Below are 19,936 nucleotides of genomic sequence, written 5' to 3'. Positions count from 1 at the left end.
AATGTTGAGTTTTAAGCCAACTTTTTCACTCTCCTCTTTCACTTTCATCAAGAGGCTTTTTAGTTCCTCTTCACTTTCTGCCATAAGGGTGGTGTCATCTGCATATCTGAGGTTATTGATATTTCTCCCGGCAATCTTGATTCCAGCTCGTGCTTCTTCCAGCCCAGCGTTTCTCATGATGTACTCTGCATAGAAGTTAAATAAGCAGGGTGACCATATACAGCCTTGACGTACTCCTTTTCCTGTTGGAACCAGTCTGTTGTTCCATGTCCAGTTCTAACTGGTGCTTCCTGACCTGCATACAGGTTTCTCAAGAGGCAGGTCAGGTGGTCTGGTATTCCCATCTCTTTCAGAATTGTCCACAGTTTATTCTGATCCACACAGTCAAAGGCTTTGGCATAGTCAATAAAGCAGAAATAGATGTTTTTCTGGAACTCTCTTGCTTTTTCGATGATCCAATGGATGTTGGCAATCTGATCTTAAGCATATATAACAAAAGCAAGCACATTGCTCATTGATAATGTATAAGATAATTGACAACGTATGCTGCTGCTGCTGCTAAGTCGCTTCAGTCATTTCCGACTCTGTGCAACGCCATAGACGGCAGCCCACCAGGCTCCCCAGTCCCTGGGATTCTCCAGACAAGAACACTGGAGTGGGTTGCCAGTGCTTTCTCCAGAATTGACAATATATCAGTTCAGTTCAGTTCGGTTCAGTCGCTCAGTTGTGTCTGACTTTTTGCGACCCCATGAATCACAGCACACCAGGCCTCCCTGTCCATCACCAACACCCAGAGTCCACCCAAACCCACGTCCATTGAGTCAGTGATGCCATCCAACCATCTTCTCCTCTGTCATCCCCTTCTCCTCCTGCCCTCAATCTTTCCCAGCATTAGGGTCTTGTCAAATGAGTCAGCTCTTCACATCAGGTGGCCAAAGTATTGGAGTTTCAGCTTCAACATCAGTCCTTCCAATGAACACCCAGGACTGATCTCCTGTAGGATGGACTGGTTGGATCTCCTTGCAGTCCAAGGGACCCTCAAGTCTTCTCCAACACCACAGTTCAAAAGCATCAATTCTTCAGTGCTCAGCTTTCTTATAGTCCAACTCTCACATCCATACATGACCACTGGAAAAACCATAGCCTTGACTAGATGGACGTTTGTTGACAAAGTAATGTCTCTGCTTTTTAATATGCTATCTAGGTTGGTCATAACTTTCCTTCCAAGGAGGAAGCGTCTTTTAATTTCATGGCTGCAGTCACCATCTACAGTGATTTTGGAGCCCAGAAAATTAAAATCAGCCACTGTTTCCACTGTTTCCGCATCTACTTCCCATGAAGTGATGGGACCAGATGCCATGATCTTCATTTTCTGAATGTTAAGTTTTAAGGCAACTTTTTCACTCTCCACTTTCACTTTCATCAAGAGGCTCTTTAGTTCCTCTTCACTTGCTGCCGTAAGGGTGGTGTCATCTGTATATCTGAAGTTATTGATATTTCTCCCAGCAATCTTGATTCCAGCTCATGCTTCTTCCAGCCCAGTGTTTCTCATGATGTACTCTGCATATAAGTTAAATAAGCAGGGTGACAATATACAGCCTTGATGTGCTCCTTTTTCTATTTGGAACCAGTCTGTTGTTCCATGTCCAGTTCTAACTGGTGCTTCCTGACCTGCATACAGGTTTCTCAAGAGGCAGGTCAGGTGGTCTGGTATTCCCATCTCTTTCAGAATTTTCCACAATTTATTGTGATCCACACAGTCAAAGGCTTTGGCATAGTCAGTAAAGCAGAAATGATGCTGTGAAAGTGTTGCACTCAATATGCCAGCAAATTTGGAAAACTCAGCAGTGGCCACAGGACTGGAAAAGGTCAGTTTTCATTCCAATCTCAAAGAAAGGCAGTGCCAAAGAATGCTCAAACTACCACACAATTGCAGTCATCTCACATGCTAGTAAAGTGATGCTTAAAATTCTCCAAGCCAGGCTTCAGCAATACGTGAACCGTGAAGTTCCAGATGTTCAAGCTGGTTTTAGAAAAGGCAGAGGAACCAGAGATCAAATTGCCAACATCCGCTGGATCATCAAAAAAGCAAGAGAGTTCCAGAAAAGCATCTATTTCTGCTTTATTGATTATGCCAAAGCCTTTGACTGTGTGGATCACAATGCATAAGATAATATATAGGAGCTGTGAATGGGCTTTTTTCAGGAGACTCCCTGAAAGCATCCTAGCCAACCCTGAGTGGTCTGTTCTAAACATGATTGTTTCTTAATGTTATCTACAAAACTCAGACCCAGCTAATATTTATCCTCTACACTGACCCACCTAACTTTAGTCAGAGGTTCCTCCTATTGTGTCTGTGCACCTTCAACACTGATGGACCCTCTGTATTTTTACGCAGGTGTACAGGTAACTCCTTGGAGCACCTGTGATCACTGAGGTCATTTCGTTCATCAGCTTTCTCTCATTGGTAGGCTTGCTGTAACTGGGGCTTATCATGAGTAACAGAAGCCATAGTTCTGATCTGCTATGAGACGAATCCCAGAGTCCCAGAGAGGAATCAGATTTCTTGGTGGATCTGGATCTTCTAACTTAACTCTGGAGTTAAATGAAATCTCTGTAAATTTAGAAGAAACACGGCATCTGAAACAACTTAGCAAAACTATATTATACTGACCATTTGTACTCCTGAGTGATGTGCTCTAGACTAATGCAACATTCTTAAAACCAAACTTTCATAAGCCACCTCATGCTTTGTACGTAATTATGTGGAATCTGTCTTTTTCACCCTGTTTCCTTTACTCTCTAGTGGACCTGATTGGCGGCTACAACATTGGTACCATCAGCCATGAGAGCCGTGTGGATTGGCTGGAACTTAATGAGACTGGGCACAAGCTTCTCTTCAGGGACCGGAAACTTCGTGTGAGAAGGGTTACTAAGGCCTTAACCACTGACTGGTCCGTAAAGGATGTGGTACTAGCTGCCACCAGGGGAAGTGGGAGGCAGAATGGGACATGATTTCTTGGGGCTATGCCATAAGCATAATGAACAGCACAGAAGGATCAACATTTTCTAAATCTAATATCACCACGCATCCCATTTTACCCTGAGAGATTGTATCATGCAGGCACCAAAATCACGAGGGGAATTTGGGAGTTGGTGTGTCTCTTACTATTCACAAATCTGTGACTTCATGAACCACCCTCACCCCTGCGTTCCTCTTCCTCACCGCCCAGCTGACCTTTACCACACCTACTGCTCCAGTGCTCTTCGGCCACACTTAGCACTGACGCTGACTTGAGGACAGTCTCCCCCAGCCCTTTATTGATTCTGATCTCAGTGTGGTATCGCCAGTGAGTTCGACCTCGGGGACTACCTGGTGATTTTTTATTTCATTTTCACTGTGATGTAAAAGCCACATCACATATTTCCAGGCCATTTAATTTGTCTCATGACCTTATTTTTGTAATCCAGACTGATAACTCTGGCCCAGAGTTATTCTAGAAATGAAAGTCTGACCTTCACCTAACTTAAATTCCTAGGGTGTAGCCCTTTGCTCTTTTGGTCATCTCTTATTTGGCCAGTGTCAGAATATACCAAGTGAGCATGAACTTGAAGGGTTTATGGTCGAAGTTCAGTAAGCTTTGAAATTCAGCATGTACCTGACTAGTGGGCTAGCTCACCACATTTCCCCATTAGGAAATGGTCCAGATGGGAAGACACCCACATCTTTTCTTAATTGTGTATCTACTTCTTCCTCCTCCAGTTGCATCTATACGATATTGAAAGCTGCTCTAAGACGATGATCCTCAACTTCTGCTCCTATGTGCAGTGGGTCCCAGGAAGTGATGTGCTGGTGGCTCAGAACCGAAACAACTTGTGTGTGTGGTACAACATTGAGGCACCCGAGAGGGTCACCACGTCGTCTATCAGGGTATGTCCACGTCAGGGCACCTCACACATAGTGTCGGGCTGATGAATCGGAACCCAAGGACACTGGGAAGGCTGCTTGGTTTCTCTGCCTGCCACCCATAACCTCTCTGATGGAGTTGGCAGGTGACACTTAGACTGCTTCCCACAGTGGTCTGGGCCCCAGAGCCATCCTTGTTCAAATTTCTGACATTATATTAGACCCTCAGAGTACTGGTCCCTATTATAGTGGGAATTCACCAAGTCGAATTGTGGAGTTCCCTTAGACTGGAAGATCCCCAGTCGAGGAGGAATTCCATATCACACCTCCTTATGTGCTGATTCTCTGTTACAAGCCATTCAGAGTTCTGTTTTTTTCAGACTGCTGATCACACCCTCTGTCCTACCCCATGACAACCTCATACACACAGTAATATCCCAAATATGGGAGGAGCCTATGGAAACAGAAAAGAGGCCCGTGTGCTAGGCTAGGATGACTGCCACGGGTGTATATAGAGCACTTAATGCTTTCTTTTTATTCTTTTCTCAATCTCTTTTTTTTCCCCTCCTTTTTTGCTTCATTTTAGACTGATTAAGGTTTGATTGTGGGGGTGGGAGCTTGTCCTTTTGTAAATACCTTTTTTTGGTTTGAAGATTAAATATCCTGTTTCTATAGTAATTACCCTTAAAAGTTCACTATGTATTTAAATTAACAAAGTCTGAATTTAAGCAGCATCCACCCACCCTCCACTGCACTGCAGACAAGGACCATACAAGGCTTTAACTTTGATTCCCTCCCCTTTGCCATTGTTGTTTAGTGTTGTCGTTCTTTGTAATATTTATTTTATTTACTTATTTGGCTGCTCCAGGTCTTAGCTGCAGCATCTTTTAGTTGCAGCGTATGAACTATTAGTTACGGCATGTGGGATCTAGTTCCCTGACCAGGGATCAAACCAGGCACTCTGCATTGGGAATGTGGAGTCTTAGCCACTGGACCACCAGGGAAGACCCTGTTGTCTAGTATTCTGTTCCTTTCTGTCATCCGCAAAGCTAGACATTACTGTTTTACACAGACAGAATTTGGTTAGACTTACCATCATAGTGCCAGTTTCCCCATTCACCTTTCCCTTTAACCTGCTGATCTTCCCTCGGGAGTTATTTTTCTTCCTCTTCTTGAAGTGTAACATTTAGAAGATTCTTTAAAGTCTTTTGATGATAAAATGCTCAGGTTTTGATTATCTGAAACTATTTTTACTTAGAGCTTTGCTATTGAAAGATACTTGGGCTCACTACCCAATTCTAGATTGACAGTTAATTTTTCTTAGCCTTTTACAAATGTTTTCCCATTGATTGACCTCTTTTGTTCTGGCAGGTTTACTAAATAGCCCCTTCTATATAGGTGGTCTGTCTTTTCTCTCTGGTTGATTTAAAAATCTTTCTTTTTTAATCTCTTTTTTTTTTTTGGATGTGTTGAAATTTCACTACAATATGTCTGGATATAAACTTCTTTTTATTTATCTTGCTTGGTGTATATTGTGCTTCCTATATTTGTAAGTATATTTCCATCAGTCTTGGAAATTTCTCAACCATAATCTATTTAAACATTGCTTCTTCTCTCATATTCTCTAGTCTCTCCATCAAAACTCTAATTAGGCATATGTTAGATTTCTTGTCCTGTCTTCTGTGCCTTTTCATGCTAAATTTTTTTTAGCTCCATGGTAAATTCTGGATAATTTCTTTTTTAAAAAACTTTTTACTTCATATTGGATTTATATTGGATGAACAATGTTGTGATTGTTTCAGGTGTATAGCAAAGCCATACATATATAAGTATCCATTCTCCCCCAAACTCGCCTCCCATTCTGGATAATTTCTTAAAATACATCTTTCAGTTCATCGGTTCACTTTCACCATTGTCTAATCTACTATTTAAACCATCTATTGTATTGTTTTTCCACTTCAAAAATTAAAGGCTTTACTTGGTTCTTTCTCCAACCTGCCTGACTATTTTTTGATAGTCTCTTGTTCCTGTCTTAATATTTCATCTTTTGGGTCTCTAATGTTTCACACATAATTATTTTATATTCCATAACTGTCTTTTTTCCTGTTATTTTTTATATCCCAGATCTCTGGAGGTCTGAAACTTGTCTGTAGTTATTGTTTACTCCCTGCTAGTGGTTTGTTAAGTGGTATTTTGCTAGTTTTTAATTGTGAGCTCATGTTACATTGAATGTCATCTTTTGGAATCCTGAGGGCCTTAGTTGGACGTGCTTTCCTCCAGGGATGATCTGTATTTGCTTATGCAGGAATCAGGCATGTTAATGATCTATATACTCCTTTGGTTTCCTTTACTGAATAGAGGATCCACGTTTAATGAGAAATCCTCAGATTTGACCTCCCCATTCTGCTGAAGGACCCAAAGTTTACTCTCCTAATACTGTGTTTGCCTTAGGGTAACTATAGTTTTCCCATCTGCTCACCTTACATTTTTTTCCTGCTCTCTTTTTTTTTTCTTTTGGTTTTAACTTACTGACCTTTCTTTCTTTTTGTGGAAGGGAAGGGTGGGAGAGGGAGCAGGAAGCTTTCCTAGTGATTTCTTCAGTTGAACTCAGCAATACATTAAAAAGGATGTTCCAAGTTCAAGTTGAATTTTAGCTGGAGAACCTTTACCAAGGTTCTCCAGCTAAATGAATACCAAGTCATGGTACTGCTGGCAGCAGAAGTGGGTGCCACACTTTGTCAACTTATCCCTAGCCACTAGTGCTATCATAGCTATGGTGTACTTTAACCCAAGGATGTACTTTAACCCCACAGATGGGGAATTTTTATATGCTTGAGGGAAGTGTCAGAAAAACAGAGTATTGTCATTCCCTCAGAGTGTGAGCAGTAGGGTTGGATGAGGGTGGGTCTTTTCTGCAGTTGAGCCTGTGTCAACATTCACCTGGAATTCTGGTGGGGTGGGGGGATTGAATTTTTACAGGGTGATGTTGTAGGTCTGGAGCGAGGTGGGGGAAAGACGGAGGTGATGGTGACCGAAGGTGTGACTACAGTTGCCTACACCCTGGATGAGGGCCTTATTGAGTTTGGAACAGCCATTGATGACGGCAACTACACCCGGTGAGACATGAGGCTGATAACCAGCACGGTGGTGGGGAAGTCTGGGTCTGAGGACCTGCCTGAGGTAGACAGCAAAACCAGCCATGTCTGAAAAGGACCTGGTGGTCCTGGGAGATTAGACAAAAAGGGCAAATAATTGCCTCCCCCATCCTCTTGCTGCCCCATCACCAATATTCCTTAGTGTCTTCCTGACCTTGGACTCATTCCTTGTGCTTTGCTTCCTTCCCTCTGCAGGGCCACAGCCTTCTTGGAAACTCTGGAAATGACCCCAGAAACAGAAGCAATGTGGAAAACCTTGAGTAAGCTGTCACTGGAAGCAAAGCAGCTACACATTGCTGAGAGGTGAGCCGGGCTGTGGAACCCAGGTGCCAGGCAGCTCGGAGGGAGAGATGGCCGCACAGTGTCTTCCCTGTGGGCTGCTCCTCCCCAGGGTTGGGGCACCTCTTGCCTTCCCATGCCAACAGATGTCATGGAACCCTTTCACAGTGCAGTTATTCCAAACATCCTCCCATCCTAGAGTATGAGAGTATGGCTTTTATTTATTTTTTAAAATTTTTATTGGTCTATAGTTGCTTTACAGTGTTGTGTTAATTTCTTGCTGAACAACAAAGTGAATCAGGCATTCATACACATATACATATATCCCCTTTTTATAGATTTCCTCCCCATATAGGTCACCACAGAACATGGAGTAGAGTTCCCTGTGCTGTACAGTGGGCTCTCATTAGTTATCTGTTTGATTAGATACATTTGTAGTGTATATATGTCAATCCCAATCTCCCACTTCATCCCATCCCCTCTTCTTCCTTTGGCAACCATAAGTTTGTTCTCTGCAACTGAGACTATTTCTGCTTTGCAAATAAGTTCATCTCTACCATTTTCTAGATTCCAAATATAAGCGATGTTGTATGATATTTGTTTTTATCTGACTTCCTATAAGAGTATGTCTTTTATTGTTTTCACTCCCCCACCTTGTAACTAGGTGCTGCTTCCAAGTGTTTAACGCTCCTACCCTACAATCTATGTGTTGACGTGTATATTCCAATAATGCTATAGGAGTGTAATTTACAGGAAAAACATGGGACTCCAGACTCTCCTGTTTCAAATCTTGATTCCATTTACCAACTATGTAACTTTAGAGAGATTAACTTAACCTTCTCAAGCCTTGGCTTCTCCATTTTCTCTATGAAATGAGGATAATAACAGTATTCACCTTGCAGTATGGTAAAGAAGAGTGGCAGAGTGGCAGTGATAGGGGAGACTCAATGAAAGGATCTGTGCAAAGGGCACAGACCAGAAATGCTCATTAAACGTCAGCTGTGTGGCTTTGGCAAAGATTCATCCTTGGTCCCTTTTATCCCATCCCCCCACAGCTAGACTCACTTCAAGTCATAGGGACAATAAGCCAGGGTCTTTATAACGTACCCCAAATCTCTTAGTTGTTCAACCCTACTGTCTCCACCCTAGAACAGACCACCACCATCTCCTGCATACAGTGGTGCAAAAACCTCTTAATTAGTCTCTTAATTAATTAGAAACTGCTACTTAGACCCCTACAATCCTTAGAACCATAGCAGCTATGGGAATTTTTTAAAAACATAAGTTAGATCATTTTCTTGCTTGTGCTTTGTATAAAACACAAACTCCTAAGGCCCCACAAGCTTTGACCCCGCTTCCTTCTCATATCAGGTACTTGCCCATTAGTCTCCAGCCACACAGGCATCCTTTGTCCCTTTGAGCACACCAAGCTCACTCCTGCCTTGGGCCCTTTATACTAGCTTCTCCCTCTGCCTGGAGTAATTTTCCTCCATCTTGCCATGATGGGCTCTTTCTTGGATTCAGGTCTCAGCTCAGATGACAGCTCCTGGAACAGGCCTTCTCTGACAACCAACTTAAATAGTCCCCTCAGTTTCATTTTCCATTATTTCAATTAATCTTTGTTTATTTGTTTGCTAATTATCTGTTTCCACTAGAAAGTAAGTTCCCTGAGAGCCAGGCCCTCATCTTTGTTTTTGTGTCCCCAGTGGCAAGAACAAGTGCCTGGCATATAACGATGCTCATCGTATATCTGCTAAACCAATGAATTAATTATGATTCTATAATAATATTGTTATTGTTATTGCTTCCATACTTTAGGTGCTTTTCTGCTCTGGGACATGTTGCAAAAGCTCGGTTCCTCCATGAAACCAATGAGATTGCAGATCAAGTGTCTCGGGAATATGTAAGTATTCTCCTGATTCGTTCACTTTTTTGAGCTGAGATTTCTCTTGGCACTCAGACCCACGACTCTTAGCTTTCCAGCCATGGCTAATTTCCTCTACCCTGCCCTCCCCATCACCACCTTCAAGTCAGGCCATTTTGGAGTTGTTTGCCAACCTCAAGCCTCTAAGCCCCAAGTTTTTCAGCTTCCTAAGCCTTTAGCCTCCACATCTGTCTGACCTTCCTGTCTCCACTTACACAGACAGAATTGTTCGTGGGCACCAACAGAATAACCAGAACCTTCTTTTTTCCCACAGGGTGGAGAAGGAACAGATTTTTATCAGGTCCGAGCACGACTAGCCATGCTGGAGAAGAACTACAAGCTGGCGGAAATGATCTTCTTAGAACAGGTAATAGGAGCAGAGGAGCTGGATGGAAGAGGGAATCAGAGAGGAAAAAAGTGAAGCAAACTCAGAGGAAGAATGAGCACTGGTCAGCTGGGCTATCAGAGGCCTGGAGAGAAACTTTAAAAAGGTTTATACAGTGAATTTCACTGCTCCATAATTTCCTCCTCTGGGTTCGTTCTGACAATCACTTCTTTACTTCATAGAAAGTCTACCATCTCCCTTTGTTCTCCACAATTCTTGTGCATGGAGATAGATCCCAATTTTGTGAGGCCCAATGCTTATTCAGTTTGAGAAGCCTTCTTTAAGAAAAGTTGCTTTGGAAGGAGCCTGTGCAAATAAGGTGCCCTGAAGCTTATGCTTCTTTTAGTTTCATACTAAGGATGAAGCTTTCAACCCACACAGACTGGCATCTCAGCCAGGCTGAGGAGCGCTTGCTAATTTCTGATCCTCGTGTCTTCCTGGTGTCCCTCCTCCCTCTGCCCGGCCTCCCCTAGAACGCCGTTGAGGAGGCCATGGACATGTACCAGGAGCTACACCGCTGGGATGAATGTATCGCTGTGGCTGAGGCCAAGGTACCGGTTCTGTCTTCCCCACAGTTGTTCAGAACTAGGGCCCACCAGTATCAGAAACCCCTTCTTGTCAAGGAGGCTGCAGGAGCTGGAACAGTGTTGGGGCTGGACCTCATAGTGCGGGGAGTTGGGCCGCTGGTGACTGGGAGGATTTCGGCTGTTACAGTGGGATTGGACATGATGGGAAGCAGCGGGGCAGGAAGGAGGGGCGTGACTCCTGGTTCTCTTCTGCTGCATGTCAGGGGCACCCAGCCCTAGAGAAGCTGCGCCGGGGTTACTACCAGTGGCTGATGGACACACAGCAAGAGGAGCGGGCAGGCGAGCTTCAGGAGAGCCAAGGGGATGGGCTAGCAGCCATCAGCCTCTACCTCAAAGCTGGGCTCCCCGCCAAGGCTGCTCGGCTGGTGCTGAACCGAGAGGAACTGCTGGCCAACACGGAGCTGGTGGAGCACATCACTGCTGCCCTGATTAAGGGCGAGCTGTATGAACGGGTACCCTGGCTTCCAGTTCCCATCCCGTAGCCCCCAGGGCTCAGTGCCCTCTCCTACGCAGTGGTGTCTTGGAGTGCACAGCCCTCCCTGAGTGCTGGCTGAATCCTCCACGCTGGGGACTGACAGTTGATTTTTGTGTAGTAGGGGTGTCTTTGAAGTAACATGGGATGTGTTAACAGGCAGGTGATCTCTTTGAGAAGATTCGAAATCCACAGCGGGCTCTGGAGTGCTACTGTAAAGGCAGCGCATTCATGAAAGGTACTGGCCAGTCCACAGTATTGCAGACTCCTGCCTTAACAGTCCCCTGACACCTGGCTTCAGGGATCCCCCATCCCTCCACTTCTCTCTTGTACTCCACGCCTCACTTCTCTGCCTCATGGTACCCGAAGCCTGCACTGAATGCCCTCTCTGTCTCCGGCAGCGGTGGAGCTGGCTCGGTTGGCATTCCCAGTGGAAGTGGTGAGACTAGAGGAGGCGTGGGGGGACCACTTGGTGCAGCAGAAGCAGCTTGATGCAGCCATTAATCATTACATCGAAGCCAGGTGTGGTGGTCCAGGGGTGCAGAGGGCATTTGGACGTGAGGTGAGAGGTGATGGGACAGCAAGGGCACCAAGGCCTCACTAAAACAAGGGAAATCCCCAAATGTGGGTTGGTGTATGCTTGAGGTATCTCTACCTCCATCCATTTTCCTCTTTCCTCATATACATTTATCCCTTTTCCAACTATGCCAGGTGCTCCATTAAAGCAATTGAGGCTGCCCTGGGTGCCCGCCAGTGGAAGAAGGCAATTTATATATTAGATCTGCAGGACCGGAACACTGCGTCCAAATACTATCCTCGTGTGGCCCAACACTATGCATCGCTGCAGGAGTATGAGGTGAGGGACAGCCCCTTTCTGCAGCATGAAGCAGTATAGTACAGGAGGATGAGGAGAGAGCCCAGAAGGACCACCTCACTAGATCCTTCTTACTGGGGCCCAACAGTGTCACCACCCTAAATGAAACACACCACCGTTTCATTCTGACATGACACAGAACCCTCTCCCAGACATATAAAGCAGGTTTCTAGCATGAGAGATGCTTTAAGAATAACTTCAACATTAGCAGATGCAAACTATTATATATAGGATGGATAAACAAGGTCCTATTGTATAGCACAGGGAACTGTATTCAATATCCTGTAATAAACCATAGTGGAAAAGAATATATATATATGTGTGTGTGTGTGTATATATATATATAAAACTGAAGCGGAAGTTAACACAACATTGTAAATTAACTATACCTCAATAAAATTTTTTTAAATTAAAAAAAAAGTATCACCAACATATTTACAGTATAGAATCATCATGGACTGCAAAAACATGAGGCCATCTTAAGTTCAGTTCAGCCACTCAGTCGTGTCCAACTCTTTGCAACCCCACGGACTGCAGCACACCAGGCCTCCCTGACAATCACCAACTCCTGGAGTTTACTCAAACTCATGTCCATTAAGTTGGTAATGCCATCCAACCATCTCATCTCCTTCTCCTCCTGCCTTCAATCTTTCCCAGTATCAGGGTCTTTTCCAGTGAGTCAGTTCTTTGCATCAGGTGGCCAAAGTATTGGAGTTTGAGCTTCAGCATCAGTCCTTCCAATGAATATTCACGACTGATTTCTTTTAGGATTGACTGCTTGGATCTCCTTGCAGTCCAAGGGACTCTCAAGAGTCTTCTCCAACACCACAGTTCAAAAGCATCAAAGAAAGTTCAAAAGCTTTCTTTATATTCCAACTCTCACATCCATACATGACTACTGGAAAAACCATAGCTTTGACTAGACAGACCTTTGTTAGCAAAGTAATCTTAAACTCCCACTGTATTGTCCTCATACTGTTTGGGGCTGGTCTTTTATCGAAACAGAAGAAAGCCTGAGACACCTACAGTCACCTTGTCTTCTCTGTGACTGTACGCTAATGGAGTTCCAGGCTCTGCTCCCTCCCAGCTGAGGTTTGTTCTTTCCTCCTCCAGGCTGCTTTCACTCTGTCACTCTGACCTTGTGCCTCTCCCTGTCTCACCTGCAGATTGCGGAAGAGCTCTACACTAAGGGAGACCGGACGAAAGACGCCATAGACATGTACACCCAGGCTGGCCGCTGGGAGCAAGCCCACAAGGTGGGCAATGGGTGACATTCATGAGAAGAGAATGCTACCTTCATGGCTGTGTTGTCCCTTCCCCTAGTCGCTAATCTCCCCACTTCACTGGGCTCCCTGCAAGCCAAGGAAGAGTACCAGAGTACGGTCTGGGTAACTGATGCCTAGCCAAAAGGAAAGGCAAGGATCGTGAGAGGCTCTAGTTCCCAAACCTGCAATTCTGAAGAGAGCAGATGGCCTTGGGAGCTGGGAATCTGAAATACCTCTGCTGGAGCTCTAGTTACACTGGTAACTGTTCTCGTTCATGCTCCCAGAGCCCAGTGGGTGCAATAGGAGTAAGTTAGTGGGATCGGGTGCCCCCACCCAGCACAGGGCATCTCTGACCCTCCTGCCTTAGCAGAATGTCGTTCTTACTCTGCTCCTTATGGACTTGGGATCCCTGAGCTGAGTAGGAGAGTGGCAATAACCAAACTCCTGTGCTTATTGGGAAGGTTCAGAGTTCCTGTGAAAACAGGCTTCCTTGAAGAAACCCCACTTCCCTGTCTACTCTGTGTTGCCCTCTGCTTCCCTTGGGAATTAGTGCCTGAGGCTGCCCTGACCCTCTGTGTCTGCACAGCTGGCCATGAAGTGCATGAGACCAGAAGATGTCTCGGTGCTGTACATCACTCAGGCTCAGGAGATGGAGAAGCAGGGCAAGTACCGAGAGGCTGAAAGGTGAGCCGTGGCCCCAGGAGAGGTGTAGCGGGATACGGGGCTTGAGGGCTGAGGTCTGCAGATATATGCCCTCTGCCCAGAAGACAGGGACAGAATCCCTTAGGAACGACTCTCACAGCAGGAATCTGGGTCTAGGAGGCCACAGGTGTTTCTCCTGTCCCCAGGCTATATGTGACCGTGGAAGAGCCTGATCTTGCCATCACCATGTTCAAAAAGCACAGGTTGTATGATGATATGATCCGCTTAGTAGGGAAGCACCACCCAGACCTCCTCAGCGACACACACCTGCATCTGGGCAAGGTGAGCCCTTCTCCTGCTGCTGCCCATTTCTCCCCCAAAGAGGCTCCATCTGCCCTTCTCCCCATCCTGACTTGCCTCTCCCTCCCCAGGAGCTGGAGGCCGAGGGCCGACTCCAGGAGGCTGAGTATCACTACCTTGAGGCCCAGGAGTGGAAGGCGACAGTGAACATGTACCGGTCCAATGGGCTTTGGGAAGAGGCTTACCGGGTAAGGAGGTCTTCACCTTACTGGGTAAGGATGTACAGGGTCCTTCCAACCTGCTTTCCCACGCTCAAGTAACTGTCTAATTTTAAACTGGTCGTGGGTGTCTTTGAAAAAAGTCCATACCTACACACAAAATTTCACATACAATTTTAATGGTTTGTGAACGACCTGAAATCCATCCTTGGACCCTAATCAGGTTAATAGAGCTGAAATTTAGCCCTCTTCCTACTGCTCTGGAGAGGTACCTGATCTTTTTCCAAGCTGAGGTCAAGTCAGAGATGACAAGGGAGCAGCCATGTACCCCTGTGTTGGAGGGTTGCCAAGGGGCTTTGCTTTTCAGGTGGCCAAGGCTCATGGAGGAGCTAATGCCCACAAACACGTGGCCTATCTGTGGGCGAAAAGCCTAGGAGGAGAGGCTGCCGTGAGACTGCTCAACAAGCTGGGACTCCTGGAAGCTGCTATTGACCATGCTGCTGACAACTGGTGAGGCCCCAAGCCTTCTCTCTGGGGGCCCCATTCCAGACAGCCTCTATATAGAGAAAGAAAATTGATGTATAACTTAAAAGCATTTCTAGAGGCTGAAGCAAGAGTGAAGAAATGTGGTAAGGAGAGATCCTTGGAAGAGCTTGATAGAGAGGCAAGAATGAATTAGTAATTCTGCTCCTGTTCCCCTGGGGGCTCAGAAGGGTGTTAATCTTTGGCTGTTCTAAGGAGAAAGGAGGAAAGAGAACAATTTTTAAAGCTAAAATGCTCTAAGCCTGTAATTTACTGCTGAGTAATGTGTGATGTGAGTAAAGTGTAGGTCTCTCCAGTGGCTCAGATGGTAAAGAATCTACCTGCAATACAGGAGACTTGGTTTTGATCCCTAAGTTGGGAAGATTCCCCTGGAGAAGGAAATGGCAACCTACTCTAGTATTCTTGCCTGGAGAATCCCATGGATAGAGGAGCCTGGTGGGCCACAGTCTATAGGGTCAGAAAGAGCTGGACATGATTGAGCAACTAAGCAATACACACACAATGGAAATGTGATTCCATTAAATGCAAAATGAGCTTTTCTTTTTTTTAATTAAGTTAAATTATTAATTTTTTGAAGTGTAGTTGATTTACAATATTTGTTTCAGGTGTCCCACGTGGTGATTCAGTATTTTGTATAGATTATACTCCATTTAAGGTTATTATAAAACATTGGCTGTGTTCCCTGTGCTGTGTAATGTATCCTTGTAGTTTATTTATACCGAGTAGTTTGTACCTCTTAATCTCCTTATCCGTCTTACCCTTCCCCCTTTTCCTCTCCCCACTGGTAACTACTGGTTTGTTCTCTATATCGGTGAGTCTGTTCCTGTTTTGTTATTTTCATTTGTTTGTTTCATTTTTTAGATTTCATATATAAGTAATAACCTATAGTATTTGTCTTTGTCTGACTTATTTTACTAAGCATAATATCTTCCTGGTCCATCCATGTTGTTGGAAATGGCAAATTTTCATTTTTTATGACAAAGAGTCGGACATGACTGAGCGACTGAACTGAACTGAAGTGAACTGAATATTCATGTGTGTGTGTGTGTGTGTGTGTGTGTGACATCTTCTTTATTAATTTATCTGTTGATGGACACTTGGTTGCTTCCATATCTTGGCTATTGCAAATAATGCTACTATGAACATTGGGGTTCCTGTATCTGTAGTGTTTTTGTTTTCTTCAGCTATATACCTAGGAGTATAATTGTTGGATCTTATGGTAGTTCTGTTTTTCAGAGTTCTGTTTTTCAGTTTTTTGAGGAACCTCCATACTGTTTTCCATAGTGGCTACACCAAATTATATTCCCACCAACATTTCATAAGGGTTCCCTTCTCTCCATATCCTCACCAGCATTTGTTATTTGTAGATCTTTTTTGATGATAGCCATTCTGACAGATGTGAGTTGTTATCTCATTGTGGTTTTGACTTGCATTTCTCTGATGATTATTGCTGTTAAGCATCTTTTCATGTTTTCATGTTAGCAATCTGTATATCCTCTTTTGGCAAACATCTATTCAAGACATCTGCCCAAAAGCGAGGTTTTCTTAAGCAAATTTTAAGAACACCAGTAGGAATCCTGCAATGAGTCAAATTGCTATGGGTGGTTTTACTTGTTTCCGGAAGATTGTTTTCCTGCTAGTGCAGATGTGGCTCTGTGGGAGGTGGTGGAAGCACCAGGGGTCCTTCCTGCCTGTTGGTATTGCACTCTCTGTGCTTCTCTTATCATTTTGTTGATTTTTAAAAATCTGCCCCTTTTCTTCCCCTCAATCTGTGCCCTCCGTTTCTCTTCTCTTATAAAAGGAAGTATAGTGTAGACAAACCTTGTTTGGACCTCCCATTTCAGCTCCTTTGAATTTGCTTTTGAACTCTCCCGGCTGGCCCTCAAGCACAAAACCCCTGAGATCCATCTCCGATACGCTATGTACCTGGAGGATGAGGTATGGATGTGGTTCTTCCCCATTGCTTTTGACTCTGACCACAGAGCCCTCCTTCCCATGCCCTGGTCCACTCCTGCTAGGCATTCAGATCTCCTGTCTCACGGCTGCCTGGGGTGCCAGTCTCGTCCTCATCGTGTATGGCTGTTTCCCTCTCCCTCCAGGGAAAATTTGAAGAGGCTGAAGCTGAATTTATCAAGGCCGGTAAACCCAAGGAAGCAGTCCTCATGTGAGTTACCCCACAAATTCCCTAATCCTGTCCTCCCAGACTCAGCCCCAGGGCCTCTCGTTGTCATTTTCACCTTCATCTAAACCTAGTACCAATAACTCTTATCCCCCCTCAGTGACATGGTTGTTTGCCTCTCATCATTGAGGCCTCAGTCCTATACTCGGCCTCCTCTCTGTCCTCATCTGGAAACAGGTTTGTCCATAACCAGGACTGGGAGGCAGCTCAGCGTGTGGCCGAGGCCCATGACCCTGATAGTGTCGCCGAGGTGCTCGTGGGGCAGGCTCGGGGGGCCTTGGAGGAGAAGGACTTCCAGAAAGCAGAAGGGCTGCTGCTTCGGGCCCAGAGACCAGGCCTGGCCCTCAATTACTATAAGGTGGGGCAGCAGATTCAGGGGAGGAATCCCATGAGGAAGGGTGAGAGGTAGGAGAGCCCATAGCACACTACACTGAACCCTGTGTTTGAGAAGGTTAACCCTGGGGAAGGGGGAGGAGCAGAGGGAAGGAGGAAAAGAGGTCCAAGGACCCAGGGACCAGTGGGCTATAGTGGTGGGCCTGTGTGCAGTGGGAAGCTGTCATGCCATCCTGATACCTGGAAATCTGAGCAGGAGGCCGGACTATGGAGCGATGCCCTGCGGATTTGCAAGGACTACGTGCCCGGCCAGCTGGAGGCACTGCAGGAAGAGTATGAACGGGAAGCTACCAAGAAAGGGGCCAGGTATGAAGCCAGGGCTCCAGGAAAGAATGGGGCCAGGTATGAAGCCAGGGGACCAGGAAATGTTGGCAGGACTGAGGGTGGGTCAGAAGGTGCACACAGGCTCAGCCACACTGCCCCTTCCTGTCCTGGTCACAAGGGCTCTCGTCCACACAGGGGCATGGAGGGTCTGGTGGAACAGGCTCGACAGTGGGAACAGGCTGGAGAGTACAGCCGTGCAGTCGACTGCTACCTCAAAGTGCGGGACGCAGGAAGCAGCAGCCTGGTGGAGAAGTGCTGGCTGAAGGTGAGGTGCCACACCCGCCGGGCTCTGCTCCCCGCCTCCATTCACACCCAGCATTCCTTCTCAGTCATTCAGCGTTTTCCTCCCGTGTCTTTGTTTTCAGTCAGGTAGCAGGTGTCTACTGAGTGCCTGATGGATACTAGACCAGAATCTATGAAGGCTATAAAAAGGGATATAAAACAGAACCCGGAGAGACAGACATTGGGGGAAGGTAGACTAACACATGGCTCAGTTGGTTAATACTGCAACTTAGTGAAGACGGAAGTTCACTAGTGAGTTCAAGTAGAGTTCAGAGAAGAGCGAGATCTCTGTGGCCTGGAGGGGTCAGGAAGGCCTTGTGAGGGAAGAGTAGGCCTAGGGCCAGAGTTGGAAGGGCAAATCCAGACCCTGAAACTGGGCCAGATGGAGGCTGTGAGAAAAGCAGAGGCCCCTCCTCCACTCAGCAACTCCTGAAAAAAAGCCTCTGGCAGATTAAGCCAAGCTAGTATGTTTCATCAATTCTAAGATGGATTCTTAGGGTCTTTGTAATGGGGATACATGTATATTTTAATGATGTGCCTCAGATGCAGAGAAATAGGGTATTAGAAGTTATGAAGGGGTGAGACTGATCAGTCCCTGAAAATGTTGTGCAGATGCCCCTGCAGAATTTCCCAAAAGTTTGTGATGCCTTGTCGTTGAATAGTCCCTTGAAGTTGGAAGGGAAGGAAGTAGAAAGGACTGAGGTTGGTTTTGAGAGTTTAGCAAGTTTTATCAGGTATTAAGCATATGCAAGCTGGAATCAAGATTGCTGGCAGAAATATCAATAACCTCAGATATACAGATGACACCACCCTTATGGCAGAAAGCAAAGAAGAACTAAACAGCCTCTTGATGAAAGTGAAAGAAGAGAGTGAAAAAGCTGGCTAACACTCAACATTCAGAAAACTAAGATCATGGGATCCCGTCCCATCACATCATGGCAAATAGATGGGGAAACAATGGAAACAGTGACAGACTTTATTTTGGGGGGCTCCAAAATCACTGCAGCCATGAAATTAAAAGATGCTTGCTCCTTGGAAGAAAAGCTATGACCAACCTAGACAGCATATTAAAAAGCAGAGACATTACTTTGCCAACAAAGGCCCATCTAGTCAAAGCTATGGTTTTTCTAGTAGTCATGTATGGATGTGAGAGTTGGACTATAAAGAAAGCTTTTGAACTTTCTTTGATGCTTTTGAACTGTGGTGTTGGAGAAGACTCTTGAGAGTCCCTTGGACTGCAAGGAGATCCAAGCAGTCAATCCTAAAGGAAATCAGTCGTGAATATTCATTGGAAGGACTGATGCTGAAGCTCAAACTCCAATACTTTGGCCACCAGATGTAAAGAACTGACTTATTTGAAAAGATCCTGATGCTGGTAAAGATTGAAGGCGGGAGGAGAAGGGGATGACAGAGGATGAGATGGTTGGATGGCATCAGTGACTCGATGTACATGAGTTTGAACAAGCTCCGGGAGTTGGTGAAGAACAGGGAAGCCTGGCATGCTGCAGTCCATGAGGTCGCAAAGAGTCGGACATGACTGAGCGACTGAACTGAACTGAAGCATCTGCTGTACCTTACTCTAGGGCATTATTTACCCAGGTTTGTGCATGACTATACCTTCTTTAGGTGGGCTTTCTGGATGGGAGCACTATAAGCCTTGAAGGGTTTGGCAGGTAAAGAAGAAAGGCAAGAACAGGTGGGGAAAGACCAGGAGGATTCACATAGACTATAGCTGAAGTAGACTCTGTGGAAGTTAAAATCTGGTGAGGATGTCAGCATCACAGCATAAACAGAGTGAGCTCATGGAACACTTGGATTTGTAGAATTACTGAGTTTTATGGTTGAAAGGGGTCTCCAAAGTCATCTAAACCAACACCATCCAGTAGAAATACAATGCAGGTCACAAAGGTCTAAGTCATATATGTAGTCTTAAAATTTTCTAGTAGCCACACTGAAATAAGTGTAAAGAAAAAGGTGAAAATAATTATATTCTGCTTAACCTATTATACCAAAACTATTATCAATATTTCAACACAAAATCAATATAAAAATCTATCAAGGTAGTCTACATTCCTTTTTTCATACTAAGTCTTTGAAATATGTGAGGTTACAGCACATCTCAGGACTAGCCACATGTGACTCGTGGCTGCTGTTCTGGACAGTATGAATCTAGACCAACCATCACTCTGATGGGTGAAGAAACTGAA

The 19,936-nt window shown here is 45.2% G+C and overlaps 1 protein-coding gene across 3 annotated transcripts in view; it reads left to right on the top strand.

The window, feature by feature from the left end:
* The window catches only part of IFT172 (intraflagellar transport 172), a 38,064-nt gene that overhangs the window by 13,246 nt on the left and 4,882 nt on the right, over positions 1-19,936 (top strand). For all 3 annotated transcript variants that reach the window (XM_010840652.1, XM_010840651.1, XM_010840653.1), the window contains 21 exons: positions 2,807-2,919; positions 3,764-3,931; positions 6,887-7,023; positions 7,258-7,365; positions 9,160-9,244; positions 9,540-9,632; positions 10,124-10,201; positions 10,441-10,689; positions 10,869-10,947; positions 11,111-11,231; positions 11,421-11,565; positions 12,750-12,839; positions 13,435-13,532; positions 13,697-13,832; positions 13,922-14,038; positions 14,376-14,518; positions 16,396-16,489; positions 16,651-16,715; positions 16,908-17,088; positions 17,320-17,429; positions 17,583-17,712. In XM_010840652.1, coding sequence (XP_010838954.1) covers positions 2,807-2,919; positions 3,764-3,931; positions 6,887-7,023; positions 7,258-7,365; positions 9,160-9,244; positions 9,540-9,632; positions 10,124-10,201; positions 10,441-10,689; positions 10,869-10,947; positions 11,111-11,231; positions 11,421-11,565; positions 12,750-12,839; positions 13,435-13,532; positions 13,697-13,832; positions 13,922-14,038; positions 14,376-14,518; positions 16,396-16,489; positions 16,651-16,715; positions 16,908-17,088; positions 17,320-17,429; positions 17,583-17,712 — 2,540 coding nt within the window. The remainder of the gene's footprint in view (positions 1-2,806; positions 2,920-3,763; positions 3,932-6,886; positions 7,024-7,257; positions 7,366-9,159; positions 9,245-9,539; positions 9,633-10,123; positions 10,202-10,440; positions 10,690-10,868; positions 10,948-11,110; positions 11,232-11,420; positions 11,566-12,749; positions 12,840-13,434; positions 13,533-13,696; positions 13,833-13,921; positions 14,039-14,375; positions 14,519-16,395; positions 16,490-16,650; positions 16,716-16,907; positions 17,089-17,319; positions 17,430-17,582; positions 17,713-19,936) is intronic.

This window comes from Bison bison, unplaced genomic scaffold (assembly GCF_000754665.1).
Source record: "Bison bison bison isolate TAMUID 2011002044 unplaced genomic scaffold, Bison_UMD1.0 scf7180017864145, whole genome shotgun sequence".
Lineage (NCBI taxonomy): Eukaryota > Metazoa > Chordata > Mammalia > Artiodactyla > Bovidae > Bison > Bison bison.
The sequence above is the reverse complement of the archived record's forward strand: the minus strand, read 5'-3'. Positions and strand labels throughout refer to the sequence as shown.